This window comes from Durio zibethinus, chromosome 14 (assembly GCF_047325235.1).
Source record: "Durio zibethinus cultivar Kanyao isolate XHJ-2024 chromosome 14, ASM4732523v1, whole genome shotgun sequence".
Lineage (NCBI taxonomy): Eukaryota > Viridiplantae > Streptophyta > Magnoliopsida > Malvales > Malvaceae > Durio > Durio zibethinus.
In genome coordinates, this window is record NC_143175.1 from 23,876,019 (window position 1) to 23,890,460 (window position 14,442).

At 34.2% G+C, this 14,442-nt stretch overlaps 3 protein-coding genes across 7 annotated transcripts; 2 read left to right on the plus strand and 1 right to left on the minus strand.

The window, feature by feature from the left end:
- The first annotated feature begins 291 nt into the window (after positions 1–291).
- LOC111295274 (F-box protein PP2-A15-like) lies at positions 292–4,206 on the plus strand. 4 transcript variants are annotated; one of them, XM_022888704.2, is made up of 3 exons: positions 292–843; positions 1,323–1,441; positions 3,505–4,206. In XM_022888704.2, the coding sequence occupies exons 1-3, from the start codon at positions 532–534 to the stop codon at positions 3,962–3,964; spliced, it is 891 nt and encodes a 296-aa protein (XP_022744439.1). In that variant the 5' UTR covers positions 292–531; the 3' UTR covers positions 3,965–4,206. The 4 variants fall into 4 exon arrangements, with proteins under 4 accessions (XP_022744439.1, XP_089600132.1, XP_089600134.1 ...); XM_089744006.1 differs by having other exon boundaries at positions 296–843; positions 1,247–1,441; XM_089744008.1 differs by having other exon boundaries at positions 631–770.
- Positions 4,207–9,274: 5,068 nt separating this feature from the next.
- LOC111294565 (putative homeobox-leucine zipper protein ATHB-51) lies at positions 9,275–10,811 on the plus strand. The gene is made up of 3 exons (XM_089744010.1): positions 9,275–9,560; positions 9,821–10,158; positions 10,566–10,811. Exons 1-3 carry the CDS (start codon positions 9,470–9,472, stop codon positions 10,809–10,811), a joined length of 675 nt encoding a protein of 224 aa, XP_089600136.1. The 5' UTR covers positions 9,275–9,469.
- A 950-nt stretch (positions 10,812–11,761) lies between these two features.
- Positions 11,762–13,284, minus strand: LOC111294566 (large ribosomal subunit protein eL24). Of its 2 annotated transcripts, none has more exons than XM_022887949.2 (5): positions 13,197–13,284; positions 12,894–12,969; positions 12,705–12,806; positions 12,264–12,412; positions 11,762–12,155 (listed from the first exon to the last, which is right to left on the minus strand). In XM_022887949.2, the coding sequence occupies exons 1-5, from the start codon at positions 13,205–13,207 to the stop codon at positions 11,999–12,001; spliced, it is 495 nt and encodes a 164-aa protein (XP_022743684.1). In that variant the 5' UTR covers positions 13,208–13,284; the 3' UTR covers positions 11,762–11,998. The 2 variants fall into 2 exon arrangements, with proteins under 2 accessions (XP_022743684.1, XP_022743685.1); XM_022887950.2 differs by having other exon boundaries at positions 11,762–12,181.
- Between the last annotated feature and the right edge of the window lie 1,158 nt (positions 13,285–14,442).

The following is a 14,442-nucleotide window of genomic DNA, read 5'->3' on the forward strand; positions in this document are numbered from 1 at the left end:
ATAAATTAAAAACAAAAAATTTATTTTCCACCTTGTTTCTTAGTGTACAACCATAAGAGTATTAAATTTTTCATCGAAAAATTTATGAAAATTATTAGGCTGGACAAATTTTTTATTCAATGTAATAATTTAATTAAATAAAAAAAATTTAGTCACATTTATATTTGTTTGAAAAAATTTATTGGTGAATAAGAAAATAAATAAATATTTATTTAATTAAAAAATACTAAAAAACCAAAACTTAAAAAATTCCAATTATGGTCCAATCCAAGGCACATTCCCACATTCTTAAAAAAAAAAAAAAAAAATCCTCAAAAGTTGTTTTCCGATAAAAATATAGTTCCAAACTTTTTCTTTCAGTTTCTTTCCTACCTCTCCAAAACACATTTTCCCGGAAAAAACGAAACGAAACGAAACCACTCCCCTACCCCTCTTCGCTCTTCCCACCACCCTAACTTAAAAAATTCACAGTGAATTTTATATATAGAAACAAAATAAAAAAATAAAAGAAAGGGAAGAGAAAAGGATTCGATGGGTGCGTCTCTATCGAACCTAACAGATGGAACCAATGGGGCGGCGATGGGGCCGGGATTAGGGGACATACCGGAGAGCTGCGTGGCGTGCGTTTTCACGTACTTGACGCCGCCGGAGATTTGCAATCTGGCGAGGTTGAATCGCGCGTTCAGAGGGGCAGCATCGTCGGATTCGGTTTGGGAAAAGAAGTTGCCCGGCAATTATCAAAATCTGCTGGTTTTGATGCCACCTGAAAGGTATCAGAATTTGTCCAAAAAAGACATTTTTGCCCTTCTCTCTCGCCCAATTCCTTTTGATGATGGAAATAAGGTGGGTCGTCATTAAAGTTTGGTTTTTGCTCTTATTTTTTTATTAATTTAAATTTTATTTTAAATGCTTGTTTCTGGGTTTTTGAGTTTTGGGTTCTCTGGGTTGGTTTTATTTTTATATTTGTTTGGGGGATTGAAAATGATGGTTTGTGATTTTTTTTTTGTTTTTTTTAATAACTTTTTTGCTCTGAAAATTTGTTTTTGGCTTTTTGAGTAAGTTGAATATATTTGTTTATTTCTTTATTTACTTGGGAAGGATTGGAAATGAGAATTTTGGGTAATTTAGGTGACGGTTAATGTGATTTTTTGAAAAAAAAAATTATTGGTGCTAGGTTTTCTTAGGCAGCTTTTGGAAGGAAGGGTATGGTTTTTTTTTTAATATTTTTCCTTTTGTTTTGCTTTAGTTGCTTTATTTTCAGTTAATAATAATCAGAGATGAATAAGAGAAGACTAGCTATGGTTGAAAATGCGATGATGCAGGAAGTTTGGCTGGACAGAGTTACAGGGAGGGTATGCATGGCAATATCTGCAAAAGCGATGACAATAACTGGAATCGATGATCGGAGATATTGGAATTGGGTTTCTACTGAAGAATCTAGGTTAGATTTTAATATCATTATATTTCGAATCTTTGATACTAAAGTTACTGGTAGAATTGATTGATTTTGACATTGATATGGAATTGAGATACTTGTATCTTGAAATGTTTCTAGTAAGGTTTTTAACCACCATGTAGGAATCATATCATCATGGTTTGATTATGTTTTATGCTAGCCGTCATCCTATCGCAACCCTCTTTGCTTTATCCAGGCTTGGGACCGGCAGTGTGGTAACACAGATGCTAAAAACATTCAACTATGAAAATTTCGGGAATTAGTCACCCTTGACTGAACCTTTTCTGCCATGGATAACTCTTTGACTGACTAATTGAAGGCTGTCATATGTAAGGCTAGACCAATGTTTGTTATAGTTTCTCCTAGAAACTTCCCAGTATACCTTTTGCTTCAGTTGCAAGGCATGGTTAAGAATGTTTTGACTTAGATTATAGATTTGATTTTCGTATTATTAATCTTATTATCTTCTGATATATTCAAAAAATTCTCCAATCAAAATCTATATGATTTTTAAATTGACTTTCAACTATACTAACTACATCTCCTGGCATCATGGTAAGGTCAGCTTGTTGCGGGGTTCTTTCATCCAAGTGATGATTAATTCATTGATGCCTTACATGGAGCCTCTTTTATGTTTATTTATTTACAATGCCTAGGCCATATGATGAAAGGGTAGCCCTTCAGTTTCCCATAAACCCTCCAGTCCTTTATTTAGGCATGATATAATCTTGAATTCTTGATACAATTGTTGAACTACTTTGAGTGTATCTTCCTAGGAGTCTTTATGAGTGAGAGCTCAATAGAAACACAAATTTATTGATCAGGAACGCTTGCAGGTTTTGGTACTCTCATTTCATCATTTCTAGGGTTGGCATCGGGTCGGGTTCGGGGCAGGTTTTGCTCGCCCTGAACCCGATCCTACCCGAATTTTTTTTTGTTTTTTGTTTTTTTTGTTTTTAATACCCGACCCGACCTCGATACTATGTAAATCATACCCGACCCGACCCGACCCGAAATTAATAAAATATTATTTTTTAAATATAAATATTAAAAATATCATTATATAAATATATATATATATAAAAAAAAATTAAATAATTAATTAAAAAATAATTTTTATATAATATCAGGTCGGGTTAGGTCAGGTTTTAGGCAAACCCGAACCCAACCCGACCCCGATTGTTTCCTAATTTTATACGACCCGACCTGAAACCCGAATTTCCAAAAAAAAAAGAAAAAACCTACCCCATAGGGTTGGGTCGGGCCGGAACCCATCAGGGACGGGTTAGTTCGTCGTCCCTAATCATTTCTCATTTGTTACTTAGCATGGTTCAACCTGTTACTTTTCTTTAACTGGAAATGATTCTTGTATTGATTGGGTGGCAGTAAATCTGGTCCTGTCTATGAATGCATTTTTCTGTTTCTGGTGGACAGTGATCTGATTTTTAATGGCCATCTTTATCTCACAATTATATGCATGGCATTCGGTTTTGAGTGATTGCTATATGTTTTTCTGTTATGGTCTTATTGGCAATTGTAGAGATGATCTTTGCATAGGTAGCTGACGTATCAAATGGCATATTGCAACTTACTTTTTTGGTTGTCCAATGTGTTTAAGGAGATGTATTCTTCCAAATACTAAAGTAGGATGCTTAAACGTTGCCCTCATCTTTATTCCTATTGATCACATTACAGTGTGACAAGAGAATGGGCTCCCAGTGACTTCTTTCTATTACTCTACATTATATATACTTACTCTTTCTTCATGGTGCTTAATTAGTGGAAAAAAATATTTTATATTAACAATCCTATTCTACCTATGAAAACAATTGCCTAATTTTTTATTGAACTCTTTTCTTTTTCACTATAGATTCTATGTAAATCAGGAAAATTTTCAGTTGCTCAGTGTTAAGATTTTTGTGCCATTGAATAAATTATTTTCCAGTTGTATCAGCCAGTAATTACTTCTTGTTTCCACTTTTTTTCTCCTCTCCAATTTTCTATTTTAGCAAAATTTAACAAGTACCTTCTATGGTGCTTTCTTGCAGATTCAATGTTGTGGCCTATTTGCAGCAAATATGGTGGTTTGAAGTAGATGGAGTAGTAAAGTTTCACTTTCCAGCTGATATATATACTCTCTCATTCAGGCTTCACCTTGGAAGATTTTCCAAAAGGTTGGGAAGACGGGTGTCTAGTTTTGAGCACACCCATGGTTGGGACATGAAGCCTGTAAGATTTGAGTTGTCTACTGATGATCAGCTAGCATCATGTGAGTGCTATTTAGATGATACTGAACAAGATCATGAAAATGGGAACCATAAGCGTGGATGCTGGAGGGAGTACAAGGTAGGGGAATTTATTGTCAGCGACTCAGAACCAGCAACTGAAGTCAGATTTTCCCTGAAACAGATAGATTGCACACATTCTAAAGGAGGGCTTTGTGTAGATTCTGTATTTATTATCCCCACTGACCTAAAAGAGCGTCAAAGAATAGGGATTTTGAAATAGCCAGAAACACATCTGAGTTGTAATGATCCCTGGATATTCCTTGTGGTGTTTCACACGTACAGTTTATACTTCTAAAGGCATTTGTTGTTTTAGAGGATATCATCTTAATTGGTTTTTGGAGTAGGTATGTGTCCTCTATGGTTATGTAAGTTCCACTACCATGTATTTGTTCCAGTTTTGTTTCCTTTTACACCTCTGCAGGTAAAATTAAGAGATTATGCTTGTTTATCATCTTGTTTTCACCACGCACTTTTGGTTAAAATTTTTGTAACTTAGTTGTGATGCAAATGAGGTACAATTCTAAGTTCTTTCTTAAAATCTTATTAACACAGTTTTATTCCCTTTGTTGTTTCTTAATGTTTATAGAAAATCTTCATGGTTCTAGGAGAAGCCTTGTTTGCTCCCTTCTGATCTCTATGAATTTTAAGTTTTTGCAACAAATTGTTAAATTATTTTCCGTAGTTATCACTAAAATGATTGTATTAATTATGAAATTCATGGCATCTGTACCACAAACTGTGGTTGTTTAGGTGGTGGATTGAATCCAGATTCACTGCTTTCATTAAGTGTTGTTGCAAGAATGATTGTGAAAGTGTTACATGAACTATAAGCCCTGGGGGTCTGCCTTGCCCATTTTCTTTGGAAAATCAACTCTATCAGGTTGATATGGTTGGTTAAACCATGGCGACCATAGCCGATACTTCTTGTTATATTGTAATAGACTAACTCACTGAGGTTAGGTTGGTTTAGCCATAAATTCACTAACTTGAATGACATGATCAAAATCACTGTATGCTCATTATCCTTTCAGCTTATTCGTCTTGCTGTTCCAGTTCCTTGCACTTCTACCCTGGTTTTTATTTATCCAATAATTCATTCATTGATATTTCATTTTCCAAAACTGTAGGCAATATGTTGACTTCATTTGCTTATCATTACTTTTCCTTAGTTGACAAGTTGACATTTAGTTCAGCCGTTTGCATCCTCGAATTCATTGCTTCTGTTTGATTTACGATATGGTATTAGAAAATTTTGACAGAAGAAAACAAAATTTCACTACCTGGCTCTCTCATGGTTTGAGTTGGCTTGTTTCTTGTAGGTAGGTTGTCTAGTTTAAATACATTGTCATTCATTGGTTCGTTCTAAAGTTTTTATAAGATAAAACTGCAAGTAAGCTGCATTCCTAGTTTAAACTCTGACCTTAGGTCGATAGTTTTCTTAACCAAAGGTTGGTCCACGGCGTCATCTTACAGCCGTGAGTAAATGAAAGAGGTTCGTGCTAGGCTGCATCACGAGGAAGAAGCTTTGGCTGCTTAAAACACGGTTCGTGTGATAAACCATGTTTCTCATTCTTCTGACTGGGACCAAACCAGGTGTTTGAAGTTTGTAACTCATGAAATGATGGTCTTCTAACCCCCCCCCCCCCCCCCCCGGTTCCTCTCCTCCTCTTCTGTTCTTGTTCTTTTACAGTTAAATGAAGACTCATCATCTAGCTTTAAAATACATTAAATTTACATTTGTGGTTGCAAATAGGTTGTCGTTGTTTGCGGTTTTGTTTCATTTGAATCTCATTGTGTCTCCAAGTTCATTCTTGAAGCAGCAGGTTTAACGTTTACTTGTGTTTGAACTAGTCGTTTGTAAGTTTACATCCAGATAATTTAATATGTGAGAGAGCTGTCCGATTATTGTTATTATTGTTGTAAATTTTAGCATAGCTGTAACATTTCTGACATTCAAAATGCTATGCCATTGACAAGGTTAGGCCTTCCAAGTATCTCTTTCTTCAAGGTGATCACGTTTCAGTTGCAGAAGTGAATAACGTTCACGAGATTTCATGTAGCTCAACATTTAGACATTGGTCCACGATCGGCGCCGCGGCCCTAATTTTCTTGTCCTTGTCTCGAGCCATCGTCCATGAGTTAGTTCCCATAGGTTCAAAGAAGGTGCATATGACACTCTACATATCTGTAAAAAGTTGCCTAAATCTGGAATACTGGCAGTCTCACAACTTTATGTAAACTAGACAGCGGCTTACTACCTAATTATGCTTATGTGTTTAAGACAACGTCCTTGGAAGTTAGCCAACCTATTCAGGATTAAGGACCACTAGCACTTGTATAAGGATACCGTTGCTTGAAGACATAACCAAATATAGAGATTTGAATCTTAGTTACATTTGTTAAATGTCACATTTTAAATATATGATTATATGAATTATTTGAATTAAATTTTAAATTTAAATTAAAATATTTTTTTAATTTCTACTTGAAATTTGATTAGATGAATAGTTTGCATATTATTAAAATGCGTCGATAATTTATTTTTCATTTCTTAGTTTAATAGATAAAAAATTTTAAAAAATATGTAAAATGAACGATTGAATTTTATTATTTTCATTTCGTATCTTATCAAAAAAAAAAAAAAAATGTAGATAACTTAACATAAGAATTTTGATTATGGGATGCATTAAACTTTGCTTGAATTACAAAACTTCTACTGCCATCAGAATTGAGGTAGATGATTTGTTAGTCTCCGAATTCATCAATTTAACGGCTATAAATACAAAGGTTTTTCAGAGAAGTCGTTGACTATTAATTTATCCCAACCAAAAAGACTTATGGGCTTTGAAATTTATGTTGGTTAAAAGCTAATTTCAACTAATCACTCCAAATCTAATTAGCTATGTAGCTTGACACCAAGAACTAGGCGGTCCAAGCGACGACATGAATGCCCAGATCTCTTAGGAATCGATGTGCTTTCGTTGCTAATGCTATGTCGGATTCTAGATTTCCCTTACAAACGTCAAGTTCCTTTCATCAAGTGTTTTACTATTATTAATAGTAGCATTTGATTTCAACTTACATTATTCTTACAAGCTTATGTCTTTAAGACTTTAGGGTACTTGAAAAAAAATACAGCAATGAAAACAGCATGTGCTAGCTGTTTCATGTTGTTCTTCGACCCTACATTCTTAACTGTTTTAGGTGTTTGGTTCTGATTTTCCTTTGGGCTTTGATGAGGGTGGTCATTGACCCATTTAGGAAATTGTTGAAGAATTGTTTTGGGCTTTGGAAGATTAGGGAAAATTTCAGGGTTTTTTTTCATTTTAGTGGTAGAATTTCCCTTCTGGGTTTCCTTTTCCCCATGCTTCAAAATTTTTCTTTTTCAGTAGAATTTTAGGGGGTTGAACTTGATAAATGAAATGAGGAAGCAGCACTGCACTCGGATGACATGTTCATCATCTCCTGGAAGGAAAAGGAAAAAGGTTAGGAAGCTGGCTTGGCTGCAATGCTTTAATTGACTGTACCTCTAAAAGTAATCCTTACAGCCTATTAGGCTATAGCCTATATAGCTATGTAAGATTTCTCTAAAAACAACTTTATTTGAGGTAAAAGATAAATTTTAATTTGAAATAATAATGCAATTAATCGTAAAAAAGGTCCAAATATAATGTTCTTTAAAAAGAATAGAAAGATATGTACCAAATTGAAATTAAAATCAAGCAATTCTTCATGTACAAGAGAAGATAGATCCCATCAACAGGGGTCAGGTTTTTTTTTATCAGAATTGGATTTTTATTGGGAAGAGGGACGGCTAAATCTTTAAGATGATAAATTTTCAATTTTGCCTGTGGCTTGGTAAGCATCATCACTATATATATGCAATGTCTTAATGTAAATGTCCTAATTAATATTCCCAGGCAGCTTCAAACTTAATTTTGTGCTGTAAACGTTAAGACATGCTTGCTTACTTGCAAATTTGCAATGTCATAAATTCAACATGTTCATGACTGCTGTCTTTGTCAAAAAGGGGAAATTACTTCCTCCAAAAATGGGTTTCTCTTCATATATGTTGTTGGTTGATGTGAGTATTTAGTAATTTATCTACTCCTTTTGTTTTATATCCCATAACAAAAAAATGTAATCTAGATTGTGTAATTCAAGGTCTGAAAAAATGTGTCTCTAATTAGCTTTATGAGTAAAAAAAAAAAAAACAAGAATTTCTCCTGTTTACTGAAGTTCAATGCTTCATTTGGTTGGAAGCAAAATTAGACGTAAAAAAAAGTATAAGTAAGAGGGCAAAGTTACTAAGCCTTTAATCTAGTAATTAAAGACGTTTGAGAAGACGTTAAAATTTATTTTTTACTTGTATTAAGATTTTATTTTTTTAATTTAATAAAAAAAAGATAATAACAGAAAAAAAAACTATATAGTATTAATTTAGAGGTTTGTGACTCGGGATTGGAGAAGCTGACATCTAGGAAGCAAAGGGTTTTTTTTTTTGTTTGAATGTGTAATAAGTGCAAGTTTCTTACTACTTAAACAAGCAAAAAACGACAGATCAGAAGATTTTAAAGCACAAATCCACATGTTTTAACTCTGATAAACCTTTTTTTCTTTCTCAAATCTCTTTGGGGTTCTACTGTTGTAGTTATTGAATTTGAAGTGTTGTTGTCACTTGTCACCTTTAATTTATATAAAAGACGTATACATACAGTATTACATCATCTAATAGAGATGAAACGAGCACAGGCAGTGCCTTCTGGCTTCTGTTTCATCTCTTTCAGTATCTTGGACTCAATGTATCATATACTGATATACATCTCTTCTTACCGTTAACTCTTTCCTCTCTCTCTGCCTGAACTGATCGAAGCTAGGCCTGACACCCACACAATTCATTCAAATCAATTGCAGAATTGCCATTCAACAAATCCAAGCCAACCCATGAGGACAAAAAGACAAACAGAGAAAAGATGAAAGAGAGAGACAGATGTCTTCTTTCTCTGCTGTGAGTACTGCAAGTTAATTGAGATGGTATTGGGAGAGTGAAACAATAGGATGAGCCCCAACTCTATATTTTTTCTTTTCTGGTTTGCTTTGTGCTTTATTATTGTATGCAGTAAGAGGTGGCAGGTTTTTGTGTAATGATTTTATGCCACCTCCTCTTAAGGTCGCTTCCTATATATGTTGCAATTTAGCCTCACATACCTATGCCTCATTTTTTCCTTTGCAGTTTTCACCAGTTTTTCGCGAAGGCATAATGTCAGTTTCGTAGAGGCAGGTTTCTGGGACCAGATTGAGACCTATGATTGCACATTTGCAATTTTTTTCTCTCTCAATTTTATTTCTCCTTCCAATTAACCGACAAGAGTCCAGCTATCTCTCTCTCTTTCTCTTTCTCTTTCTCTTCCTTTAAATTTACACATTAAACTTTGTTGCACCCCAAAGGTGAAGTAGAGAGAGCCCTTTGCAGGTTTTTTTTCCTTCTCACGCATTCACTTTGTTGCATCCCAAAAGACAAGTATGGAGAAGAAAGGAAACCCTCTATAACTCTCTTGCCACGCTTCATTAAGCTCAATCTCTGGTCTGCCCCCACACTTTCCTCTCGCTTTCTCTTGGTGGTCCATATATTCCCAAGAGAGGAACTCTTTGGAATACTGATAAATTTTGGTTGATTTGAAGGGAAAGTAGGAGGGAAGATAGACAAGGGAGACACAAGTCAAAAATGGATTGGAATGGCACCTTACGAACCCTTGTTTCTCCACCAGAACCTTCTCTTAACTTCCTCTATAACTATAACTATGATCAATATCCAGGTACAGTCACTCCCCTCGGTCTCACCTTCCTGTCTTTTCTTTTTCTCTCACTTTCACTTTCTTCATGTGTTTTGGAAGCAACTTTCGACGAAGTAGAAGGCTAGTTTCTTACTAGCATTTCATAGCAACAAACAAGCATTCAATTCAATCTTCAAGCTTCCAATGCTATATCTTGAAGTGTTTCTTTCTTTCTATTTATCTTTATTTGCTAATTAAGTTGCACAATCCTAACTTTGCGATCTTCTCCTTCTTCATCTAAGGCATGGAGATCAAGCATTCAGGTTTAGCAGAGGCAGCTCAAGGGTTGGTTCCAGCCTTGGACAAGAATAGTTACAACATGAACAATCAAGAGAAGAAGAAGCGGTTGAGAAGTGATCAGTTAGATTCCTTGGAAAGGAGTTTCCAGGAAGAGATCAAGTTAGACCCTGATAGGAAAATGAAGCTTTCCAGGGAGCTTGGACTCCAACCAAGGCAAATTGCTGTCTGGTTCCAAAACAGGCGTGCTAGATGGAAAGCTAAGCAGCTTGAACGGTTATATGATGTGCTTAAACAGGAATACGATGTTATCTCCAGGGAGAAGCAGAAGCTTCAAGATGAGGTTGGCTTGGCAGAGATGTTCAAAGCCCTCTCTTTCTCTTTCCATGCATATTTCATGCACAGTTTTTACCAACGAAAATATTTTCCTTAATTGTTTCCTGTCCCTCTAATTTGTCTTCATTTTTGAGCCCTCCTCCTTTTTTTCATTAATGCAAACTTTAATAAGAAAATGTCTCACATAACAGATTGCGAACATTTGCCATACAAACAATTAAACTCTGTCTTGGGCATTAACCTTTCTTAGCATATTTATGATCGTTTCATGACTCATTTAATGAGATCATCTCCAACAGTAAGTTTATCTCTTTCTTGGCAAATACAGAATGCTTAATCAATAAGATGAGAAAGAAATAAATATTGAATCGTTACACTCTATTGATTCCCATTTACTCTCACCCTCTGATGCAGGTCATGAAATTGAAAGGCATGCTAAGGGAACAGGCGACAACAAACCAAGTCTCTAAAGGTTACACAGAAATCTCAGGCGAAGAGACCGTCGAAAGCACCTCAATTCGCAGCTCTAACAAGGAAAGAGTAGTAGCATATCACCATCATCAGCATCAGATCGCTGAATGCAACCATCTTTTCAATGTGGAGGAGTATAATCCAGTATCATCTCCCTACTGGGGTGTGCAGCTGCCCTCTTATCCCTAATGGAACACTTAATTAACTCGTCAATAATTGGTCACTTTATCTTAATTAAACTCTGTTTAATTTGGGTTAGTCGTCTTATAAATTAGAATTTTCAGTTTGGCTTGGCAAGTTTTAGTAAGATCAGGATGATGCAGGGACTAATGATCATCTCCTGGCTTAGGACTGTTGACGAATTGACATAACATCAATGCGCAATATATAATATATGCACTAACATGTTTAAGAAAGCCAAAAGGCTGTAGAGTGTTGGATCAAGAGCTTAAAGTACTTTTTGCATGAGTAAGGCTGATTTTTCTTTTTGTTTTCTCGTTTCTGGAGCTGTGTCTGGAACTCTGGATACTACAGAGAAAAAAAAAAAAAAAAAGTCTTCTTCATAAAATGATTGCTGATACGGAATAAATATGGAAAGATCAAGTTGTTAAATGTTAATCACCTACTTTAACAATACGTACAAAGCCTAGAAGCACAGATAACAGAAGTAGAAACAAATCAAGTAGACTTAACAACAATTGATATTGTATTAAATATTATAATTGAAAAATTAAATAAAAAATTTTGTTCATTAAATAATGTCCCAGCCAAGTTAGATCCGCACCTCAAAAGCCTTACTAAGACTCAGCCCGAGTAAAGTTGTGCTACCCGCCCAAACCACCCAGGATAGGTCTTCTAAGCAGCGAGTCCATCCTAAATATTACTGTGCATTACATATAGCAGGCACCATGGCAACTCTACCAAAACGGCCTAGAATGATAACCATCATGAACATGGAAGGTAGAAGGAATGCATTTTAAACAGCACAAAATAACCATGGAAACATCAAACCAAGTGTCGGGCTTGAGTACTAAAAGAGGGCTGTTCAATGACATTCTTCACTTGGTCTAATTCAGTGTATGTAGGTTGAAAAACATATGTCAAAATCCATAAAATTAGTTGATCACTCAACTTCAAAATTGAAAAACAAATGACATTCTTCACTCGGTCTATTTCATAGTATGAGGTTGAAAAACAAATGTCAAAATACATAAAATTACTTGATCACTCAACTTCAACATTGTGCTCATGGTATAGCATAAGCATAAAAGCAAAAACAACATGACCAACAGGGCCATTCAGTCCATACAATGCTTTCAAAATGAATATACTACCTATTTCTCTTGTTAGGGACAAGCAGATAATAACCTAGCAACTTAGCGCTTTCCACCACCACCACCAAGCTTGGGACCTTTTGGTGCAGAACCCTTTGGAATGTTACCCTTGCCCTGTGTCTTCTGTTGCTTTGCCGTTACTTCTGCTTTCTTTGCCTTCTTTTCATCCTTAGTTTTCTTGATCCTTTCCTTGATTTCTCTGCACAATAGATGAACAAAATATTCCTATAAATACACAGCATAATACATGTCAAAACCAGCAATCAGGAGTGGATGAAACTTATATGCAAAATGAAAAACCACACACCGGAGAGCAGCTTCCCTGGCGGCATCACGAACTTCTGGTTTCTCACTCCTCTTCTTCTGGATAACCTCTAAGGTAGCACCAACAATGGATCTGGAGTAAGGCTTCTTGGTGGCACGTCTCCTTTTCTTCACAGCCTCTTGGGCAATGTCCTAAATGCATGTAAACAATATGGAAACAATAAAATACTGAAGGTGGTCATTTTTAATCCAATCATACAAATCATGCGATCTTGCTTAACTTTTATCAGATAGAGGTAAAATGAGATGCCCAATCTTGTTCAATTTTTATTCCTTTTATACCAAACGAACATGATCTTTGATCTCAAGTAACCATCTATATATAATTACTTCAAATGGTACAGGTAAACAAAGTGAAAAAAAAGAAAAATTGCGATCTTTTGAATGAAATTGAGCTTTGTAATGCTGAATCGCTGATACCCACCTTTTTATGTTGCTTCCTATACATGGCTGTCCATGTAAGTTTCGATGGCTTCAAACGGTTGTGGAAGTACCTCTTGCATTTTGAATTGGAAAAGAGGAAAACCTACAAAAAATAATGAAGACGATTGTTTATTGCCAGTGCAACAATATAACATCAACAGCTTCAAATCAGAACTGAATGAAATTTTACCTGAGAATCAGAGCGAACAAATCTGATGCCTTTCCCTGGGTATATCTTGGCACCACTAAACCGGCAGAGCTCCGTCCTAAAGTGCGAGGTTTTCAATCAGATTCATTTTTCAATCAAAGAAAAGAAAATCAACAATCAATTTTCAGGCAGGCCGAATAAAATAAAATGAAAGGCAGATCCAGCAGGTATAGGGATTATTTAATTATTTTTTCTAAAATTAAAGGAATTTTTTCAAGATCAGTTCATGATATCGTTATTTATGAATAATTTTAAGGGAAATAGAGGAAAAGAAAAGGATCGTACTTGAGAACCATGGCTGCTGCGCGCTGCTGTTGCTCTGGTTCTTTGCTGTGTAAACCCTAGAGATGTTGTTATGTATATCGCAAAGGTTGCGATTGAGCGACCCTTCAATTGTTTTAAAATCACGGTATTACCACTAATGGAGGGGCCAGGAAGGGAATATTTGGGCCCAATACAGGCCCCTAAATTGACCCATATTAATATGGCCATGGACATCGACGAAGCCCAAAAGCTAAAAACAATGGTTTTTTTAAGGCAATTTCTGGTTTTCCTTTTTCATTATATAAAAAAAACAATTTATTTTTGTCAATTTGATTCAAACATGCAAAATCCAACATGGTCTTATCCAAAATCTTTGACAAATTAAAAATAAAATAATAAAAAAATAAAGGGTTGTGGACATGGTCTTATGTGTTTACCTTTGATAGTCTACAAAATTATATGTTATTAGTATTAATGATAAAATAATATGAAAAACAAAAATCTGAATTTTAACATTATGCATGTATTTCAATTTGGACCAAAAGTGAATTTACTTGTAATTATTGGGACTGACAAGAAAATTAAATTCAAAAGTTTATTTTCTTTTTTTCTTTTATCTTCTCTTTCACCAAGTGTACTCCATTTTCTAATCCATTTAAACAAATGAAATACATATCTATAAAGATGAAGTGACAATCCATTTATTTTTCATTTTCATCGATTCATACGTTATGTTTATAATATTCTATACTCTCAATTTCCTTTTTCTTCCTCCAAGCACTATAAACTTTTTTTATAAAAAATTATAATTATACCTTATATTAAAAAAAGAATTTATTTTTTATTGTATAAAAATTTTCACAATCTAAGAATACAAAAAAATATTAGTGTTGAAATTATGGGTGAGAAAAAAATAAAAAAAACAAAAAATAATTTAAAATCATAATATTTAATTATGTTCGAATCGATTTTTTTATTTTATTTGAATTAAATTTAAATATTAAATATATATATATTATATTCGAATTTGATTTTGGATCGAAAAGTGAAAATAGTAAAAAAAAATTTAATCAAATTGAATTATATATTTTTATTAATTTATATATATTAATTTTTTATAAAATAAAATAATTATTTCATATTTAAATCTATTTAAATATATTAAAAATTATGTTAATATAATATATAAAAATTTAAAATTTAAAAATCGATGAACTGAATAAAATTAAATTAAATTGGTAAAATTCAATTCATATCGAATCATATA